Source organism: Ruditapes philippinarum, unplaced genomic scaffold (genome assembly GCF_026571515.1).
Source record: "Ruditapes philippinarum isolate M1 unplaced genomic scaffold, ASM2657151v2 ctg2930_1_1_1_1, whole genome shotgun sequence".
In the NCBI taxonomy this organism is placed as follows: Eukaryota; Metazoa; Mollusca; class Bivalvia; order Venerida; family Veneridae; genus Ruditapes; species Ruditapes philippinarum.
Genome location: NW_026856802.1, coordinates 71,171 through 90,180, shown reverse-complemented (window position 1 = coordinate 90,180; position 19,010 = coordinate 71,171). Strand labels below are relative to the sequence as shown.

The following is a 19,010-nucleotide window of genomic DNA, read 5'->3' as shown; positions in this document are numbered from 1 at the left end:
TAATAAGAAAAATCATATACCAATTTCTAAGTTCTCATTATCAAAAGAAAATTAAAGTGCATCTGCCCTACGGCCCTAGAAAATGTTACCAAGACTTTAATAATCTTTTCGCTCTTTGCTCTTCTTGTCGCCTAAAAAATCAGCATGGCGAACTGCGAGACGAAATTTTGAAACTTACGAATCCAACGCCAGTTTTCAAAAGATCTTGAGGACAATTCAGATGATGGTAATAACAATGATTCTAAAAAAAAAAAAAAAAAAAAAAAAAAAAAAGAAAACCAAAATGATTTCCTCCCCTGTAAGATGCCGGCTGCCCTCGCTTTAACATACGATCAAAACACATTTTTTTTGATTATTTATTCATTGTTGTCACATATTTTCGCGAGGATGTTATTTTTTTGCATATTTTTTTAATTTCTACTACATAAACGGGTTTAATATCCTTATTAATTTTGTTGAAGTTTCAATTGTATCATAGTTAAGGCCTAATATATGGACTTTGTTTTGAAAAATTATATCTTTAATTATTTATTAAAAGATATATACAGTGACAGTCCTATTCTAGGAAGGGGGGGGGGGGGGGGGGGGGGGGGGGGGGATTCACTCTTATTTTTGAGAGCTCCCCCTATCTTTTTCAGGGGGGAAAGAAGGAAAAAGACTGTCAGATGTAATAAATTCTCACTTTTTGATAAAAATCCCCGCTGTTTTTTTCAAAATCCTAGAATAGGACACTGTATATCATTATTTGCCTTTGTGATTTCCCATTAATTTGTGACCTGGTTTGGTGGTGTTGGGTAGCTTTCACTCCAGATCACGGCAGTAAGCCACATTGAATTTACCAAAGCACATATCAGCCACCGCATTTTCCTGGGTGGGGTGTCAATCATTTTTAGCAGTTACTAGAGTTAGATCCGGGGAGTATCGGATACCGTTACTGAATCGGACACATTTTGTTTTCACATAATAACGACTAAACTGTATACTTGCCTGCTTGCACAGTAAAATGGGCCAATTTTTCAAAAATACATGTAATGCAGGCTTTTTCAAAAAAAATATATTGCATTTTCTATTATTTTTTTGTGTTTTAACAAAGGACTTACTATAAAGCAAATGTGCCCCAAATTTTTTTGTGATAGCATTACCCAAAAAAAAGATACAGACATTTTTATTACCCTAAAAATGTCCCAATTTTACATGTAATGTGTTAGCATCTGTTTTTTTTTGGTGTTTTTTAGAATTAACACCACTATTATCTGTTTTAATTTATCACTTAATTTTTTTACATGCACATAGAAAATTTAATAACCTTTCCAGTGATATTTAATACTTGGTATACATCATCCTGGTTTTTATCGTTAAGATGATTTTAGTAAAATCAGACTTTTGTAATGCATCAGTTTTTTCAAAAAATTCACTTGTTAAGCAAACAAGTATACCTTTAAGCCCAATTACAAATAAAAAATAGTACTTTATTGTCTCAATCTTATGGAAATATGAATTAAAAAAACATATGTTAAGTGTTTTCAATTCAAATTTTCAAACATTTTTACCATAGTAGGCATTTTAGTGGTAAAAAAAATTTTGTGATGAAAAAACTGTAACATCCGTTTGCCCCCTGTCATAAAATATCCAATTATAAAACAATAACTCATAAAAAACAATGTTCCTGGTGCTTAATGATAGCCTCACAATGGAAAATGTTATAAAAAAATGCCAATTTCTATGTTTATGAGAAAAAAATAAATACAATAATGTTAAAAGTTGTCTGTTAACATCCGTCCCCGTAACATCCGCCCCCTATATAAGTGCTTATAAAATCTCACATAAACTGTAACTGAAAAGGAATTTTACACTTAAAACACCAAAGTTACAAATGAAAAATGAAGAAGTAACAGAAATAAAGCACTGAAATGATGTATTTTTAAAAAAAAAAATTATTTGTGAACACTAAATTCCTTAATTTTGAAAAAAAAATCAGTATTTTTTGCTTTTGAAAACAATATTATTTTACTTTGAAATAAAATTTATATTTTATTTTTTAACATCAAGTGGACCTATGAGTTTACTAAGATAATATTTAAGCTTAATATGAAATTTATATCAAAATATAATCTTTTGTATTCTGTGTTTACAAACTTAAGGGTACAGAAGGGGACGGATGTTACAAGAATTGAACTAAAAAATTCTTTTTTACAGTAATACGAAACTTAATATCTTGTTCTTATGATGCATGATAGAGAAGTAGTAAGCTTTGCAACTGTAATAGGAACGTTTCACACAACAAATTAAATACTATTTAAAAAAAAAAAACTAGAAGAAAACAAACATAAAATCCATAACAGGATAATTATAAGGAAAGAGGTGCAAACGATAAGAGATGTTGAAAGTATCTTTTTGAATTTAAAATTGGTCAATTGTTTAAACATAAATTCTTTAGCCTTAAATAGTTAAACAAACCATGTATCTCAGCCCCTCATAAAACAGTGGGATATGGATCCTAACTATACACACAGAAGAGGGGCTGGCACTTTATTGGAAGTTAACGAGCTGTATATTGGGAGCTGTTATATTGTATATTGGGAAGTGTGAATATATTACAAAACAGTAGGGGTGCATATAATAATTATCATATATTATGCTTAAAAACAGTGGGAGGGGACTACCATATCTGTTTCAAGGAATGTCTGTCATTAAGTATTAAAGTTGAAGATCAAATAAGTCAAAGGATTTATGAACTTCAAAATTTTATAGGCTAAATATGTAGTCACTGAAAAATAAACAAATAAAGAAATATAATTCAACACCCTGATTAAAAATTTTTTGATTCTTTTTTCTCCAAAAAAACTCAAGCACATTTTCATTACAATTTGACCCATTAAATTATTGTTAATTAAGTGAAAAGTAAGTAAAGGATATGTTAAGGATTCCTGTAATGAAAAAGTTGGAATAATTGTGAAAAATTATTCTGTAAATAAACCCCTTGCGCCAAATTATTTTTGCACCTATTAAATTTTATTGAATTAATTTAGTTCATTAAGTTAGCAGTTCATGTTACAACTGAAATATTTACACAGAGAATTATAGAACTAATGAGATTATGATACTGAATCATAATAAAAATCTTTGGCATAATGCTGCTAAATTCCATATTAATTTACTTAAAATTTCATCAAATCCGATAGAACTTAATGCAGCAATTAAAATCTTATAATTTTTAATGAAAATTTTAATTGTGTATAATTTATGAAGATTTTAGTAATGAGAAAAAATTCAAGCTTGCCATATGTTTCAATCTGAAAAACTTATTTACTTCACACTGTATCATATCTTTTTACAAATATAAATCTTATTATTTAACTTAAGTAAAATAATTTCATGTATAGAAAGTACCTGTTTGGTATGACATTCTCTCCTTTAACGTTAATGCATTATCTGGAAACAAAGATTCTTTTGTTTAATTAGCAAATGTTTTTTTCTATTTATTCCAAACATTTTAATGTTCATTCAAATGTAAGATAAATGGAAGAAAACTAAGTCAATGCAACTTTTTTCATTGTGAAACGCAAAATAGTAAAAAACTCCATAATTATCGGGTATATTTCTACATTTTTCTCATAATTTGTTCAATTATTTTACATTTATTGTACTGTACAAAGCATATACTCGTTATAAATTATATTGCTTTAAAATAAAACCAAAAAAAAAGTATGAACTATGAGCTTTAAACAATCTAGTGTAACAATCCGTCCCCCCCAAAAAATGTAACATCCGTCCCCCTGATTACAATTCATTTTTGGTTATCTGACAAGAAATATACATAAGAAAGTCCTATAATTTCTACTGTTTAATAAGAAATGTGTTGCATATTTGATTTAAATTATGATTTTGGTTAACCTATCCTTGTTTTATTTCTCTCTGTTTTCTAACATGTTTGAAATTTTCATTTTGTGTGAAAAATACTGAAAAAAATTTGAAGGCAAATATTTTTTCTATCTAAGATGAATTTCTGGATTTTTTTTTGTAACATTGATCAGAACACATAATATTTTAATAAAATAAAGAGAAATTTAATACAATTTTTATTTATAAATGTAAGATATTCAGACTTTTAGTATATCTTTGTAAACATCCGTCCCTACCCACACCCAGGTCCGCAAAAGATGTAATATATTTTGAAAAAAGGTATTCCAAAAAAAGTTATCCTTTCTTTCCAAAAATATTGTTACAGACACCCTAAGATACTTAAAAAGGGCAAATATTGTCTTGTATGTTTAACTTTATTTTTTGACTTAGATGCTAACACAATTGGCCCATTTACTGTGCAGCAGGCAATACCGCGTATCGCTGTCGTCTTGTTCAACGAAGCGGGTGATTTTTTTTCAAATTCATAAGTGACTTGATATTTTACGTCACACTGTCTTTTCGGCGATTTTGATTGGCTAAAAAACTGAAATATCATGATGTCACATTCTTTTCCCGCCTTTGTTTACATCGGAGCATCACCAATATTTTATAGAGGTACCAAAAAATTTACAAACCTCCAGTCTTTGAAATTGAAAATAATTGACAAATAGTTGCTTTGAAGCAATATAGTTTATTGTTATTTTTATGCCCCCGCCATGTAATGGCCGGGGCATATAGTGTTACCCCTGTTCGTCATTCCGTCCTTCCGTCCTTCCGTCATTCCGTCATTCTGTCATTCCGTCATCATCAGTTTCCGTTCATTATCTTAAGAACGGTTGGGCACATTCAACTCAAATTTAACATATGGATATGTCATGAGAAAATACAGGTCAAGTTCGAATTTGGTCATGGTTCGATGATTTTTGGCAGAGTTATGCCTTTTACTTTGAAAATAATATGAAATTTCAGTTTCCGTTCATTATCTCAAGAACGGTTGGACACATTCAACTCAAACTTGACATATGGATATGTTATGAGAAATACAGGTCAAGTTCGAATTTGGTTATGGTTCGATGATTTTTGGCAGAGTTATGCCCCTTTTACTTTGAAAATAATATGAAATTTTTCAGTTTCTGTTCATTATCTCCCCAACAGTACAACACAATCAACTCAAACTTGACATATGGATATGTCATGAGAAAATACAGGTCAAGTTTGAATTTGGTCATGGTTCGATGATTTTTGGCAGAGTTATGCCCCTTTCACTTTGAAAATAATATTAAATTTTCAGTTTCCGTTCATTATCTCCCTCAAGGTACAACACATTCAACTCAAACGTGACATATTGATGCGTCAAAGGAATGCGCAGGTCAAGTTCAAATTTGGTCGTGGTTCGATGATTTTTGGCAGAGTTATGCCCCTTTTACTTTGAAAATAATATGAAATTTTCAGTTTCCGTTCATTATCTCCCTCAAAGTACAACACATTCAACTCAAACGTGACATATGGATGCGTCAATGGAATGCGCAGGTCAAATTCAAATTTGGTCATGGTTCAATGATTTTTGGCAGAGTTATGCCCCTTTCACTTTGAAAGTAATATGAAATTTTCAGTTTCCGTTTATTATCTCCCCAATGGTACAACACATTCAACTCAAATTTGACATATGGATATTTTTTTGGAATGCCCAGGTCAAGTTCATATTTGGTCATGGTTCAATGATTTTTGGCAGAGTAATGCCCCTTTCACTTTGAAAATAATATGAAATTTACAGTTTCTGTTCATTATCTACCTAACAGTGTTACATATTCAATTTTAATTTGACATATGGATATGTCAAAGGAATGGGCAGGTCAAGTTGGAATTTGGTCATGGTTTGATGGTTTTTTGGCAGAGTTATGTCTCTTTCACTTTGAAAATAATATAGATACATCTTAGGAATAAGCAGTTTAAGTTTGAATTTGGTCATGGTTCAATGATTTTAGACAAACTTATCTTTCCTGAATGTTTGGAAAAATTTTGAACTTTCAGTTTCAGCACTCATTCTTTGGCCATTATTTTGGCTACAAATATGCAATATGCTTTTTCTAAAGGTTAAGACTAAAATAATTTCAGTGCCTTGAACGTTGTATGGAAATGGTTGTGTTAACATTTGAAAAGTTTTAAGGGCTTTGAACTTAAAATGAAAAAAAAAAATTAATGCACCATCTGAAATTTTGGCTGCATGCGGGGGCATCCGTGGCATGATGACACATTTCTAGTTAGAATCATGTTTAACTTAAAAAAGAAGGTATTTCCTTATTTATTTGTAAATTTAAAACCGTCCGATATTACCCTACACGCATTTAGAGTGAAAATGTCTCAGTGGGGAACATCGGACACATGAATAGAAGTTAGCAATAATCAGATGGAATAACTCGATCTAGATAGATTCTATATCTCTTTAAAAATATTTACTCTTTTTTGTTTGTTGATATAAATGTATGCATTTTTTTAATATTGACTAGATGTAAATTAAGCATCTTAATTACGCTTTAAATTTTTATATCTAGGAATGTTGTTATGTAACGTAACCGTCAGTGCCGCCGTTGTCTATATAACATAGGTGTTCAAGTCATCATTAACGTTTTTTTAAATGCCTTGATAATATATTTGCAGCAAAGACGATGGACTTTCCTCGTATGCTAGCAAAACGGGAGATCGGTTGGGAGAGGCAATACTTTATTCTATAGGATTGTTGAAAAAGAAACTGATTAACATGTTCGATCGGGAATGGTATTTTTGAATCATCCTTTTCTGACAGATTTACTTTTGCATTTTACTTGAAACGGCAGAGAATAGCCACTGTGCAAGACTTATGATGACAGAAATCCATTCATTTATGAATGACAAAAACGCTGAGATCAAAAGTATTGTAATCTTGTCACGAAGATTAATTCATATTTTACCTTTTAAAAAATGTTTGAAAAAGTTTGTGAAATCATCGACGACATTAAAATGAATACACTTTAAAAAGAAATTTGTTTTCACTATAAATGATTGAATAATGAAGGAAATCAAAAATGACTATTGAAAAAGAGATTTTTATTTCAAAATCTATCACAAATTTGAAATGATTGCTAGTGGTTTTGTTTTTTTAAGTAGAACTTTGATGATGAATTTTAAGATTGCCATCAAATATTGATAATATTTTACTGTCTTTGCATATAAACCATATAGAGGAAAACATGAAAAAAGAAACAATTTATGTTTATAAAGGAATTTGGTACACGAGTTAGTAAAACAACCTGTTTTTGTAAACTTATGTCGTACACGTGTACGTGTATACTAAGGGTAAAGTCTTTTTTTGGCGTTAAACGCGAAAAAATATAATAATAATTATAACAATAATATAATAATAAAAATTGGTGATGTTAAAATCAGGCAAAACTAATAAAGGGTAAAGCAATATAATTCATAATTGAAAAATTAGAAATTATCCACATAAGTTAAAAGTTGATTTTGCAATTTATTCTTTATTCTCCATAAAAAGAAAACACGCATTTACACCAATGAAGTTCACCGCCGATCACGCCGCCGTTATTATTTTTTTTCAGTGTTGCGATTCTTTGCGCCGGACACAAATTCCCCTCTATCTAAAAAGAAACATTGTAATTCAAAACAATTCTATCAACTTGGGTTGGACAGAAATATCTTAAGTATAATTTGCCTTTTAAAACTTGCTTTACATAAATTTTGTTTACATTACTGCCATAACATCCAAAAATAAAAAATCGGGAAAGTCGATAGTTTAATTTGGAAATCGAGCATAATTTATTAATCGGTTCAGCATATTGGGCATTGTTGACACCTTAAAATGCACCGGGCCAATCCGGCGGCCACTCCTTGAAAATTTAAATTTATTCTTAATTCTAAAAATCTTATTCTAAACAGAACGATGGCACGAAAGCTAAAAGGTGTTTTAGATGTCAGTATAATCGTACAAAACTTGGAACTCGCAGTTGCCGCCGTTTAAGTGTGGGCGTCTGTCTATTAGAGGTTTGCAGCCAAAGAATTTTTTCAGTTCCCAAATCCACACTTATCTGACGGGTAAACAGGACGGGTTTCACAAGATGCGAGTCCGGGGTAAAGAAACTGTTTCTCTGCCATTTAGAGGTTTGAAATAGAAATAGCCGAAAAATTAAAGAAGCTGGTTTAGAAATGGGCTTTTGGTATAAACCAAGGGCAAACCAACTATGCATGTGAAAGTGTTCGCCATTTTGCCCTTGCAATTTGAAGATTAAGAACACCGTTTTCGAAACGGCATACCAGGTAAAGATTGGTTTGATGGTTTTTAAAAAGAGACACCCCAGATGTTGTCATTGAGAACACCTACCCCGCTTAAACTCCGTAGAAGCACGTATGCGTCAATATCGAGGTCACAAATAAATACTTTGCGGAATCTCGGGAAGTGTATTCAGCACCCTTAAAACCTCCATAAGTTCCCCTCACCTTCCATTTGGAATATTTGACGAGACCAACGTGTCTTTGACTCCATAGACCGTTCGAAGGAGTGTTTTGGCCAGAAAACAGGATCAACGGAATGTACCAGGAAGGGTAGGCAACTGTAGAGACGGCGTTACTGTCCTTGCATGTGTTAATGCCGCTGGGTAATGATATTCCCCCATTGGTTTATTCCGTTGAAGGGGTCAAACAGAGAAGTCCCTCCGTGCATATTTAACTGGTGGCAACCCAAGGTCCTTCACGGAGCCAAAATATACTTTACCCAAAAGAAGGCCTGGATGGAAAGATATATTGGGTGTTACGTGGTTTAAAGATCACTTTTTGAGGTATTGTTGGTTTCAGAGAGGGGCCACAGATGATTATCCTTGACAGCCACAGTTCACATGAAACCATTGGTTTGGAATCAGCTTGGCCCGTGGAAAATGACATTCATCTATTTGCTCTGCCCCCACATACAAACCCAGTACTTTAAACCCTTTAAGATAAAACTGTATTCGGGCCATTCCAAAGAGAGTACAACCGCCAGTGTACTGATTTTATGAGCAACTCGCCCAATATAACAAAATGGGAGTGGCCAAGACTTTTTAAGTCTGTCTACATGAAAACTGTTAATAAAGAAAATATCGCGAAGGGTTTTGAATTTTGCGGGATCTTTCCTTTCAATCCTTCAAGCATCCCAATGTCAGCATTTTCGCCATCTTTGCCCTTTGATAATTCTTCATATTCAATAACCTCTATCCACGGCGAACACGACACCAGTGCTGTTGTCCCGTTGAATACATCAGGTTCTATACCTCAGGAGTGTGAGGCGCCCGAGTCGTTGAATACATCAGGTTCTATACCTCAGGAATGTGAGGCGCCCGAGTCGTCGGCTGTACCAGAGGGTGCAACTCTTATTGGAACAGCTGATGCAAATGGTGTAGCTGAGATAGATGACCCATCAGCACTTCTTGACCTGATTGTAAGAGGGCAACTAGAAATTATCACATCTGAAAAATGAACAAGTCAAATGTAGTAAGTGTTGAAACAAATTTTGGAACAATGAAATAAACAAAGAATTCAAATTTCCTACACCAGAAATACCAAAATCAAAGAAAGTTTTAATAAAAAAGTTGACCAGCCATAGACTTTTTAACATCCGATGAAATTTATCAACAAAAAATAAAAGGAAAAAGGAACAAAAGAAAAAACTTGAGCAAGAGAAAGAAGACAGAAAAAGAATTCGAGAAATGAAGGCTTTAGAAAAGAAAAATAAAGAAATAATGAAGAAAGCAGGAAGTACAAAGCGCCAAAGGCTGCAGTAACATAATATTATACTGTTGTGCAAACATATCATATATAGATGAACAAAACTGTAAACAGTAATATTATACTGTTGTGCAAACATATCATAGATGAACAAAACTGTAAACATATGTTCATGTAAGGCAGATTTTGCACTAATATTGCTTTCTCTTGATAAAGAAACATAAAAATGGTGTACGTTTACTCTGGGAAGAAGTAATGTTTACTCAAAAAAAGCTTTTTACTTGATCTTTTTATAAATTCACTGGCAAAATTTACGTTTATGATTAATAGCTATATTAAAAAAGAGTGTTCATTTTGGTATTTAAAACATTGATATTATAATACAGCCTAAGAATAAACATGCTTGATATGAAATAGTTGGGTTAAAACAATTTATTTTAAAAAAAAACATACGTGTCCGATATTCCCCACTTTGAGTTAGCATGTCCGATATTCCCCGAAATGCACGTCCGATTCAGTACACTTTTGTCCGTTTCAACCCGGTATTTAATATAGATAGTATATCCCATAATACAACTAAAATTAGCGGTATAAACACAACCTACGTCTTTGTAAACGTCATATATCGAAGATAGCAGCTGTGACTGTCGAGACGACAACGATATTTCGAAACCATATTCTGATATGGTCGATCTTGTCCGTAACTGTCCGATATCACCCGGATCTACTCTAGTTGCCTTCATTCAAGCAAGGAACTGATACATGCCAGTGTAGAGGTACAGTGTGAATGACCGTAGAAAGGATTTCATCATCAATCACAACAAAAGTGAACTGTGCCGTATCAGAATCACACCAAGCTCTCCCAATTCACAGTGCAATGCTCTACCTATTTAGCTAACCAGATGGCTACACCCATTCTTGACCTAGATAAATGTCAGGTTTAAATACTCTTGTAAGGACATACGTTATACTATAACTACACATGTTTTAGCGGGCACACAATCCAACAAGTTTGTCCAATCAAAATGCATAATTGAACAGGTGTAAATATGTTTATCGTACAGTCCATTTGATGACCTGATCACTTTATTGATCTTATATTGAATGTTGATGTAATAAATTTATCAAATACACATACAATCAAGCAAAAAAAAATTCTCAAGATTTGGAAACATATATTGATCAGATCTGACGTAAAATAACCAAGCTAGCATTTAGTGGGTCAGTGAACACCTATATCTTGATGACATCACAGGGCTAATAGGATTTCATGAATCAATGTGTAGGCGTTCAGCTTAAATGTAAAGACAGTTTTGATTCACATGTTCAGATGCTCTGTTCTTTGAAAGTTTTTGAACTTTTAGATATTGAATTTATTTAACATTTTTATTTAAGTCTTTTTAAAAATGAACAAATTGTATAGTATTACCTATGAAATGTGTTGCACATGTGCAATATTTCTGAATAAGAGTTACAAATCAACAAAAGAGAAGCATAAGTTTTAAGTTGTAAGCCCAATTACCTATTTTGACCATCCAGTGAAAAACTGAACATTGCATGAAGAAAATATTTCATTTGATTATTGTACATTTGAGGTGACTCATGTATGTAGGTGAAAGAAAATTTGTTTGTTTTAATTGTAAAATCTAAGTATATTTGCTTGTAAAAACCTGCTCTTATATTTTCTTTCATGGCACTTATGAAAATATTACATCTGGTGTTCAAAATATATGTGGATATACATGTATATCAATCTTACAAACAATTGTTCTCTATGAATTGCATGTAGTTCAGTTTTTAATGAGTTTAAAGTTTTATACATTTTGTTATTACAGATACAAATGCCAAGGTTGTAGATCATGATTTAGACCATTATGAAGAGATCACTCAGCCAAGTAAATTGAGACAGAAAACAGCAATAATACTTGCTGATACAGATAAGAAGTATGCAGGAAAGAAGACATCAAGGAAACATTTTAACACTGAGCTTAGTGATGGTTAGATATATTTTACTTCTACAAATTTGGATTGTTTTAAAAACTAAAAAGAAACTGTATACATGCATTCTTAAATGCTAAACATAACATTGGTATTAGTTTTAAACCTTTGAAGTGGGCCTTTGTCATTTTTTTTAAGTAAAGTTAAAAATATTAAAATGTCATTTGCATATAAACTTAAAAGTAGTTTATTTCAATTTTGCCTTTGTCTAAATCTTTATTAAATGTTTTGTATTTTTAATTCATTTGCGAAAAGGATGGGGACATAATTTTATTATGACTGACTTGCTTTGGAGTTGAAACTTTGAAGACCCGTTATTTTTTTTTTATGAAGTTTTCCGAAGTGTTTTGAGGTGGTAATCATTAGGTATGTGTTTTTAGTGGTAGCTACCAGATAAGTTTATGTGGGTGGGTAGATCATTTAGGGTGTTTGCCTATTCCTGAAATAACACATTACAGAGGAGCTCATGTGGAATTCATCCATCAACATAGTTTATAAAAATTTCTATATGACTATGTTAGTTAACTAGTAATGGACTATAACTGAATAAAATATGTGATAACATTTTTGACTGATATGTACATTTCAGACAGTGGAGAAGAGTCAAAGGACAGTTTTAATGTTGATGATGAAATGGGGTCAGATGATGGCAGTGACCTGTCTGATGATGATAAGCTTGTAATAGATGATGATGTTGGTGATGAAGAAGATGATGATGATGATAGTAATGATGATGATGATAACAATAGTGGTGAAGAAGAGGCTTTGATGACCGTAGATAAGTTCAACAAATTTGGAGCTAATGAATTTTCGTAAGTTTCATAAAGAACCATATTGCAAAACTTTTGCTGTGGCTTGTTTTAAGGATGCAGTGTAACTCCCACCCTTCTAGAACCGAAAGCCTTTGCCACAATTATTTACTTAGTCTGACCAGTCAATGCTGGTCAAGACCATTTAAGAAATTCAGCAGGTATAGGCTTAGGTAGGACATTCTGCTTAATGTTAAATAAATTGTTTATTCATATTGCCAGCATAATTTCTTAACTGCAGCAGTAAACTGCATAATACTTTCAAAACTCTGATGTATATCAATTAATATTAAATTGTCATAGAATGCAAAAAAGATACAGTACCGCCTCCGTGGTCGAGGGGTTAGAGTCGATGACTTCTACTTCAGGTACCTCTCTGGCGTGGGTTCGATCCCCGGGAGATGCTTTGGTAGTTTAGCGCGGAGGAAGGTAGTCTAGTACTGGTGTAACTCTCCAGGAACGATGGTTAGGAAACTACCCGCCTATATGACTGAAATACTGTTGGAAAAAGGCGTAAAATTAAACAGACAAACAAACAAAAAAGATACAAGGGCTGTGGAACATTTGAACCGTGTCATGACAAAACCAACATAATGGGTTTGCGACCAGCATGGATCCAGACCAGCCTGCGCATTCTTGCAGTCTGATCAGGATTCATGCTGTTCGCTTACAAACCCTATAACAAGTAGAGAAACTGATAGTGAACAGCATGGATCCTGATCAGACTGCGCGGATGCGCAGGCTGATCTGGATCCATGCTGGTAGCAAACGCATTACGTTGGTTTTGTCATGATGCAGCTCATTTATTAAATTTTTTCAGGTTTAAAGATGATGGAGATTATTCTAAGTTTGCTGATGATGAAGAATTTGATGATGATATTGATGAGAATGAGAGTGATGATGATGACAGTGGGAAAGGTGATGAAGAAATGAGTGATGAAGATTTTGATGATGATGAAAATGATGATGAGGAATTGGATAGCGAAGGTCTGTTTAACATGAGATTTTAATATATTTTGATAAGATAGGAATTTTAAATGGTCTTAGAACATTATATATTATGATAACATGTGTCACCATCACATTTGTAATTTGTTTAAGTTTTTGCGTGCAAGTTGTTATCTTCAAAACTACTGAAGGGAATGGGTTGAAACTTCACACACCTATTCTCTGTGATTATTTAACATGATAGGCGCAGGTCCCATAACTCTGACTTTGAGTGCCAATAAAAAGACTTTTCACCTAAAGTGACCTATTCGTAAATTTAGTAAAAATTTCACAACTTGAGAAAGGCCCCTTAAATGTTCAACGAATTTTACATGTTGCTTTTACTTCATTGCACATTACCTGATGCATATTTTAACTACCATGTTTTCAACCAAGGAAATATAAATTAACGAGTAATACACGTCAACACCAGAGCAAGTTTACAATATTTTATTTGTGTCTACTAGTTTCGGTCTATACGACCTTCATCAGGACAATTTTAATAAAAATTTCGTCTCTTAAGGTGGTAAAAAAACGGCTACGTTATATGACGTATGTTACTAAATATAGATCAATTGTTACTAAAAATAGAGTCAATATTGGCAATATGCCAATTAATTATTTAAATTCTGGTCTGTATTATTTATAGAGTTCTTAATTGTTAGAGAGAAGTCCATATATTCTATTTACATTGATTATAAGTTCATTATCCGAGTTAAAACACAGGTACTCATCCTGACAGATGGTTTCGGAGCTTGTGCTAGGGCTTGCCGGTATTGGTGATATAGGGTTCGGTATGTTGAAGACCATTGTTTCTGGATTCTGTTTAGCGGTGATGTTCTCGTTCTTATGACTATGTGTTGTTCCTACCATGTTTTCAGATGAAGGAATACAGAAATTCTCTTCAGCAGCAACAGATGAAGTAGCCAAGGGTCAAGCTGCTAAACATCAACTTGGTATGTCTCTATACACTTACTTGATGTATATATAATGTAGGCAAAAATAGAATTTCTATTTAGACCTAGAATACATTTGATATTGTTTACGTATTGTTCAATAATGCATTGTTTTGCTTGTTTTAACCGGACATTTTTCTTTTCACAATGTTTGGAATGTGAAAGATCAACTGGGTTGAGAAATTTTTGAATAGAGAATTAGATAAATTTGGACCAGAAAAAAGACCAAAAAATGGCTATGATACATGAAGTTACAAATTTTTAAGATTATTTTGGGAATTTGAGTTATCATTAGCACTTTTAAGGACATCTACTTACCAGTTCTGCTACAGAAGGTAATGAAATATTACTTTACCAGTATTTAACTTTGATTATTATTTATATATTTAACTAGGATTATGGGATACATTACTGGAGGGAAGAATTAAACTACAGAAGGCAGTATCTATTGTAAACCAACTTCCACAGAAACAAGCATGGCCACAATTTGAGCAGACATCAGATGTGTTTGAAGAGGAGGCCGGAAAAGGTAATTAAAGTAGACAAGAACAGATGAACCTGTAACATTTATTTTAAAGATATATAAGGATCATTCAATAAGTCATGTCACTTTCTGTAGTTTTATCCTTGTAGTATTTTAATACACTCCATTGCACTTGAAAGAGGCATTTATTGGCTAACTATAACGGTTTGTTTCATGCCATTTAAGTCTAAAATGTATGCAGTCATAGACACTGACCAATTTACTGATCATAATGTACAATGGACAACAAAAATGAAATTCGAAGCTACAGTAAATGTCACATTAGGCTTGATATAGCTGCAACGCAGATATATCATGAATTGTGTGGCATATATGGACTTCAGGTTACTTCAAACGGCAGCGAAGAAATTTGTAATTACAGGGCTTGACACTAACTTTTTTTAGGGGTAGTCAGAAGGACTACCTACTTTGAGGATCAGGTAGTCCTTGGCAAATCTAGGTAGTCCTCATTGTAAAACATAAAAAAAAATTCTTATTCTATTTAAATGCATTTTGAGTGTATGTATCTGAAGATAAGAAAACAATAGCACGAGATCTCTTCAAATTTATTGGAAAAAATCACCAAAAGATAAATGATAAAACAACAAAATATCAGAATAACAAACTTTTACTAGTGCTAGTAATTCAGTTATTTAACTGTCAGAAGATTTAAATAGGGACATTAGATTAATATCTGTTGTCCCTGATTTAAACACGAAATTAGAAATGTAAAGCCATTTTTAATCAAACTATATTGCCTTAGTTTTTTGTGTCGCCTTGAAAAGGTGACATATAGGGGTTACTTTTGTCGGCGGTGTCGGCGGCGGCGTCGTTGTCGGCATCCCCTAAAGCTTGTCCGGAGCATAACTCAGTCACTATAAGTCTGAATGACTTCAAACTTGGTATGCATGCTTCTTTCAATAACCCGAAGTGCAGTGCACAAGGACCGGTACTCTGCAGTTCTTATTTTTTGAGTTATTGCCCTTTGTTAATTTTCATACTTTAATTTTGTCCGGGCCATTTCTCTTCAACTAAAAAAGCTATGGACTTGAAACTTCATAGGATGATATATCTCATTATTAAGAAGTGCAGTGCACAAGAACCAGTACTCTGCACTTCCTCATTTTTGAGTTATTGCCCTTTGTTAATTTTCATACTTTATTTTTGTCCGGGCCATTTCTCCTAATGTATAAAAGCCATGGACTTGAAACTTCATAGGATGATAGGTCTCATTAAGAAGAAGTGCAGTGCACAAGAACTGGTACTCTGCATTTCTTATTTTTTTGAGTTATTGCCCTTTGTTTATTTTCATACTTTAATTTTGTCCGGGCCATTTCTCCTTAAGTATAAAAGCTATGGACTTGAAACTTCATAGGATGATAGATCTCATTATTAAGAAGTGCAGTGCACAAGAATCGGTACTCTGCATTTCTTAATTTTTGAGTTATGGCCCTTTGTTAATTTTCATACTTAATTTTTATCCAGGCCATTTCTCCGAAAGTATAAAAGTTATGGACTTGAAACTTCATAGGATGATAGATCTCATTAAAAAGAAGTGCAGTGCATAAGAACTGATACTCTGCATTTCTTATTTTTGAGTTATTGCCCTTTGTTGATTTTCTTACTTTATTTTTGTCCTGGTCATTTCTCCTCAAGTATGAAAGCTGTGGACTTGAAACATCATAGAATGATAGATCTTATTGATAAGAAGTGCAGTGTACAGAAACTGCTGCTCTGCACTTATTCTTTTTTTAGTTATTGCCCTTTGTTATTTTTCATATTTCATTTTTGTCCTGGCCATTTCCCCTAAACTACATTGTTCACAAGGCGACACATCCGACTCGCGGAGTTCTAGTTATGCCTAGGGTATTAGTATTTGTTAACAATTTTTTCTTCATTTACATGTATTGGCATTATTGTTTACATTTGCTTGTACATGATTAAGAAGTGCTTACAACATTGTGAAGTTATGGCAAAGACAATTACAAATACTTAAGAATATTTCTTTTCTCTTTTTTTAAGAGATTTAAACATTTTTCTTCTCTTTTTTTATAAACAGATTTTTTCCCAATCAATAATTTCATGTCCGAATAAATTACATCCGAAATCAGATCTATTTCAGACAACACGTTTATTTTGGTTATCATTGTCAGTGTGATTTACATCAATCAACAAATCATATTCATTTAAGTTTAAACCCTTGAATAGGTTCCAATATGAGCAAATATTTTCATTGAAATGTTTAATAGACAAAGAATTCTATGGAAGTAGGCTGGAAAAATCGGCAATTAAGTTGGACTTCCGGTTTCACTTTTCGCAAGTTTATAGATATTAAATAGAATCTATTATGCGTCTGCTGTGACTGACACTAGTGACCCAACGGCTAATTATTTACTAGTAAGATGAATTTATCTTTCTTTTTGAATCATAGCCTAAAAATGTTATTTTAATAATTATTTTTAGTGAATTTAGAGACATCAGGTCACTGAAATATTGAGTAGCCCGACGGGATACCCAGCTTGGAAACTCGGGTAGTCCTTGGGGAAAATTGGTAGCCTCGGGCTAACGGACCATCGTTAGTGTCGAGCCCTGAATTACTAGTTGTTTATCCAGGAAAGCTAATTAGGCGGATTAACATCCAAGATATGACCAAATTGTGTTAAAGTCAGTGTAAAAAAACAGAAAAACAATTTTATAACAAGGAATTGAAATGACCTTCCACAAAATTTTTAAACCTACAAGTTTTTAGTGCTATTCTATTCTCTAAAATGGTCTTTTTTCAATAACAAATCAACGATCATGACACTGTGAAAATCATTTGATGAGAGCAGATTCCTCTCTGTATTATTTGATCATACATAAAGAGACATCTTAATAGAAAGACAGACCTTCTGTAAGTTAGCTGGGAATCTTCCATAAAATGGTCAAAAATGCAAACTTTGATGGATGTTAAAATAGGCAAAATTGAAAATGTTGCTGGCTTGGTTTAATTCAGCCTGCTCATAGTTAGAAGTGGAAAATGCAAGCTTTCAATCACGCCCCCTAGCACCGGTTAAAACAGAAATCATTATTTGAACATGTAAATGGTGAAATAAGTTTGAATTTAGAAACATTTGCAGATGTGTTAAAACTCTGGTTATCATCGAACTAGTAATGAAAATAATTCCCACAGCAAAGTGTTGCAAAAGATTCAAATTTGGTTAACTCAGTCACTTGGCCATATAGCCTTCTTATACTAATGAAGAGGTTCATACAATGTTGTTAAAGTAAAACTGTTGTTTGGATGCATTTTCTTTAATGAAATAAACTGAAAATGTAATATTAATCAGACATATATATTTTTATTATGAAATAAATTGAAAGTGTTACGTTATTCAGACATGTATATTGTTTCTTCCAGCTCAACAAGCATTAGGGCACCTCCTTGCTAGTCTAGTACATCTACAAGACCTGATGCTGCACCAAAATACAGAAACTAGACATATCCTTGATGGCAAAACAGACACTAGTAAAAAGTAAAATTGTTTCTTATGTTATCAATACATTGTAATTCTTCCTGAAATGTTTCAGTGTTGTATTAATTTAGTTTCTGGTTTGTCATTCTGACCTTCTATAACACTTACCTTTTCCTTAATGCTGGACAAAAGGTGATCCCTTGGAAGTATCAATCAAGACAAAATAACATGAAAATTGTAGACTGTTTGATTGAGTCTGTTTAACACTTAAAAGTGCTTGCATAAATGATCCGAAAGTATCAGAAAAATTGACTGATATCCACAAGTCATTCAGGTTGTTTGATGGAAGTGGAAAGTAATGTCAATAGAATAATGAGTTACACAGTTTGTTTGTTATACTTTTTTCGACATAGATGATACTACATTTATTATATTTGAAATCCATTCATTTCATTTTCAGAATCTAAGGTTATTGACTGCTTAATTTTCAAAGGCCAGTTGGCCTAGTTACTTGGAAAATTAAATGAGCCTCACCAAAAATTCTAACAGCCATGGGCTAGTGAGCTAGTGTTAAATTTGCAGACTGCTGTTGGCTTTTGTTCATCTACTTGTAATCCAAAAGATAGAT

At 32.8% G+C, this 19,010-nt stretch overlaps 1 protein-coding gene across 1 annotated transcript in view; it reads left to right on the top strand.

Moving 5' to 3' along the window:
* The first annotated feature begins 137 nt into the window (after nt 1-137).
* LOC132747741 (protein AATF-like) overlaps nt 138-19,010 on the top strand; it is a 33,528-nt gene continuing 14,655 nt past the window's right edge. The window contains exons 1-7 of the mRNA XM_060737234.1: nt 138-226; nt 11,490-11,651; nt 12,242-12,464; nt 13,282-13,448; nt 14,330-14,404; nt 14,799-14,933; nt 18,328-18,442. Coding sequence (XP_060593217.1) covers nt 12,286-12,464; nt 13,282-13,448; nt 14,330-14,404; nt 14,799-14,933; nt 18,328-18,442 — 671 coding nt within the window. The 5' untranslated portion in view covers nt 138-226; nt 11,490-11,651; nt 12,242-12,285. The remainder of the gene's footprint in view (nt 227-11,489; nt 11,652-12,241; nt 12,465-13,281; nt 13,449-14,329; nt 14,405-14,798; nt 14,934-18,327; nt 18,443-19,010) is intronic.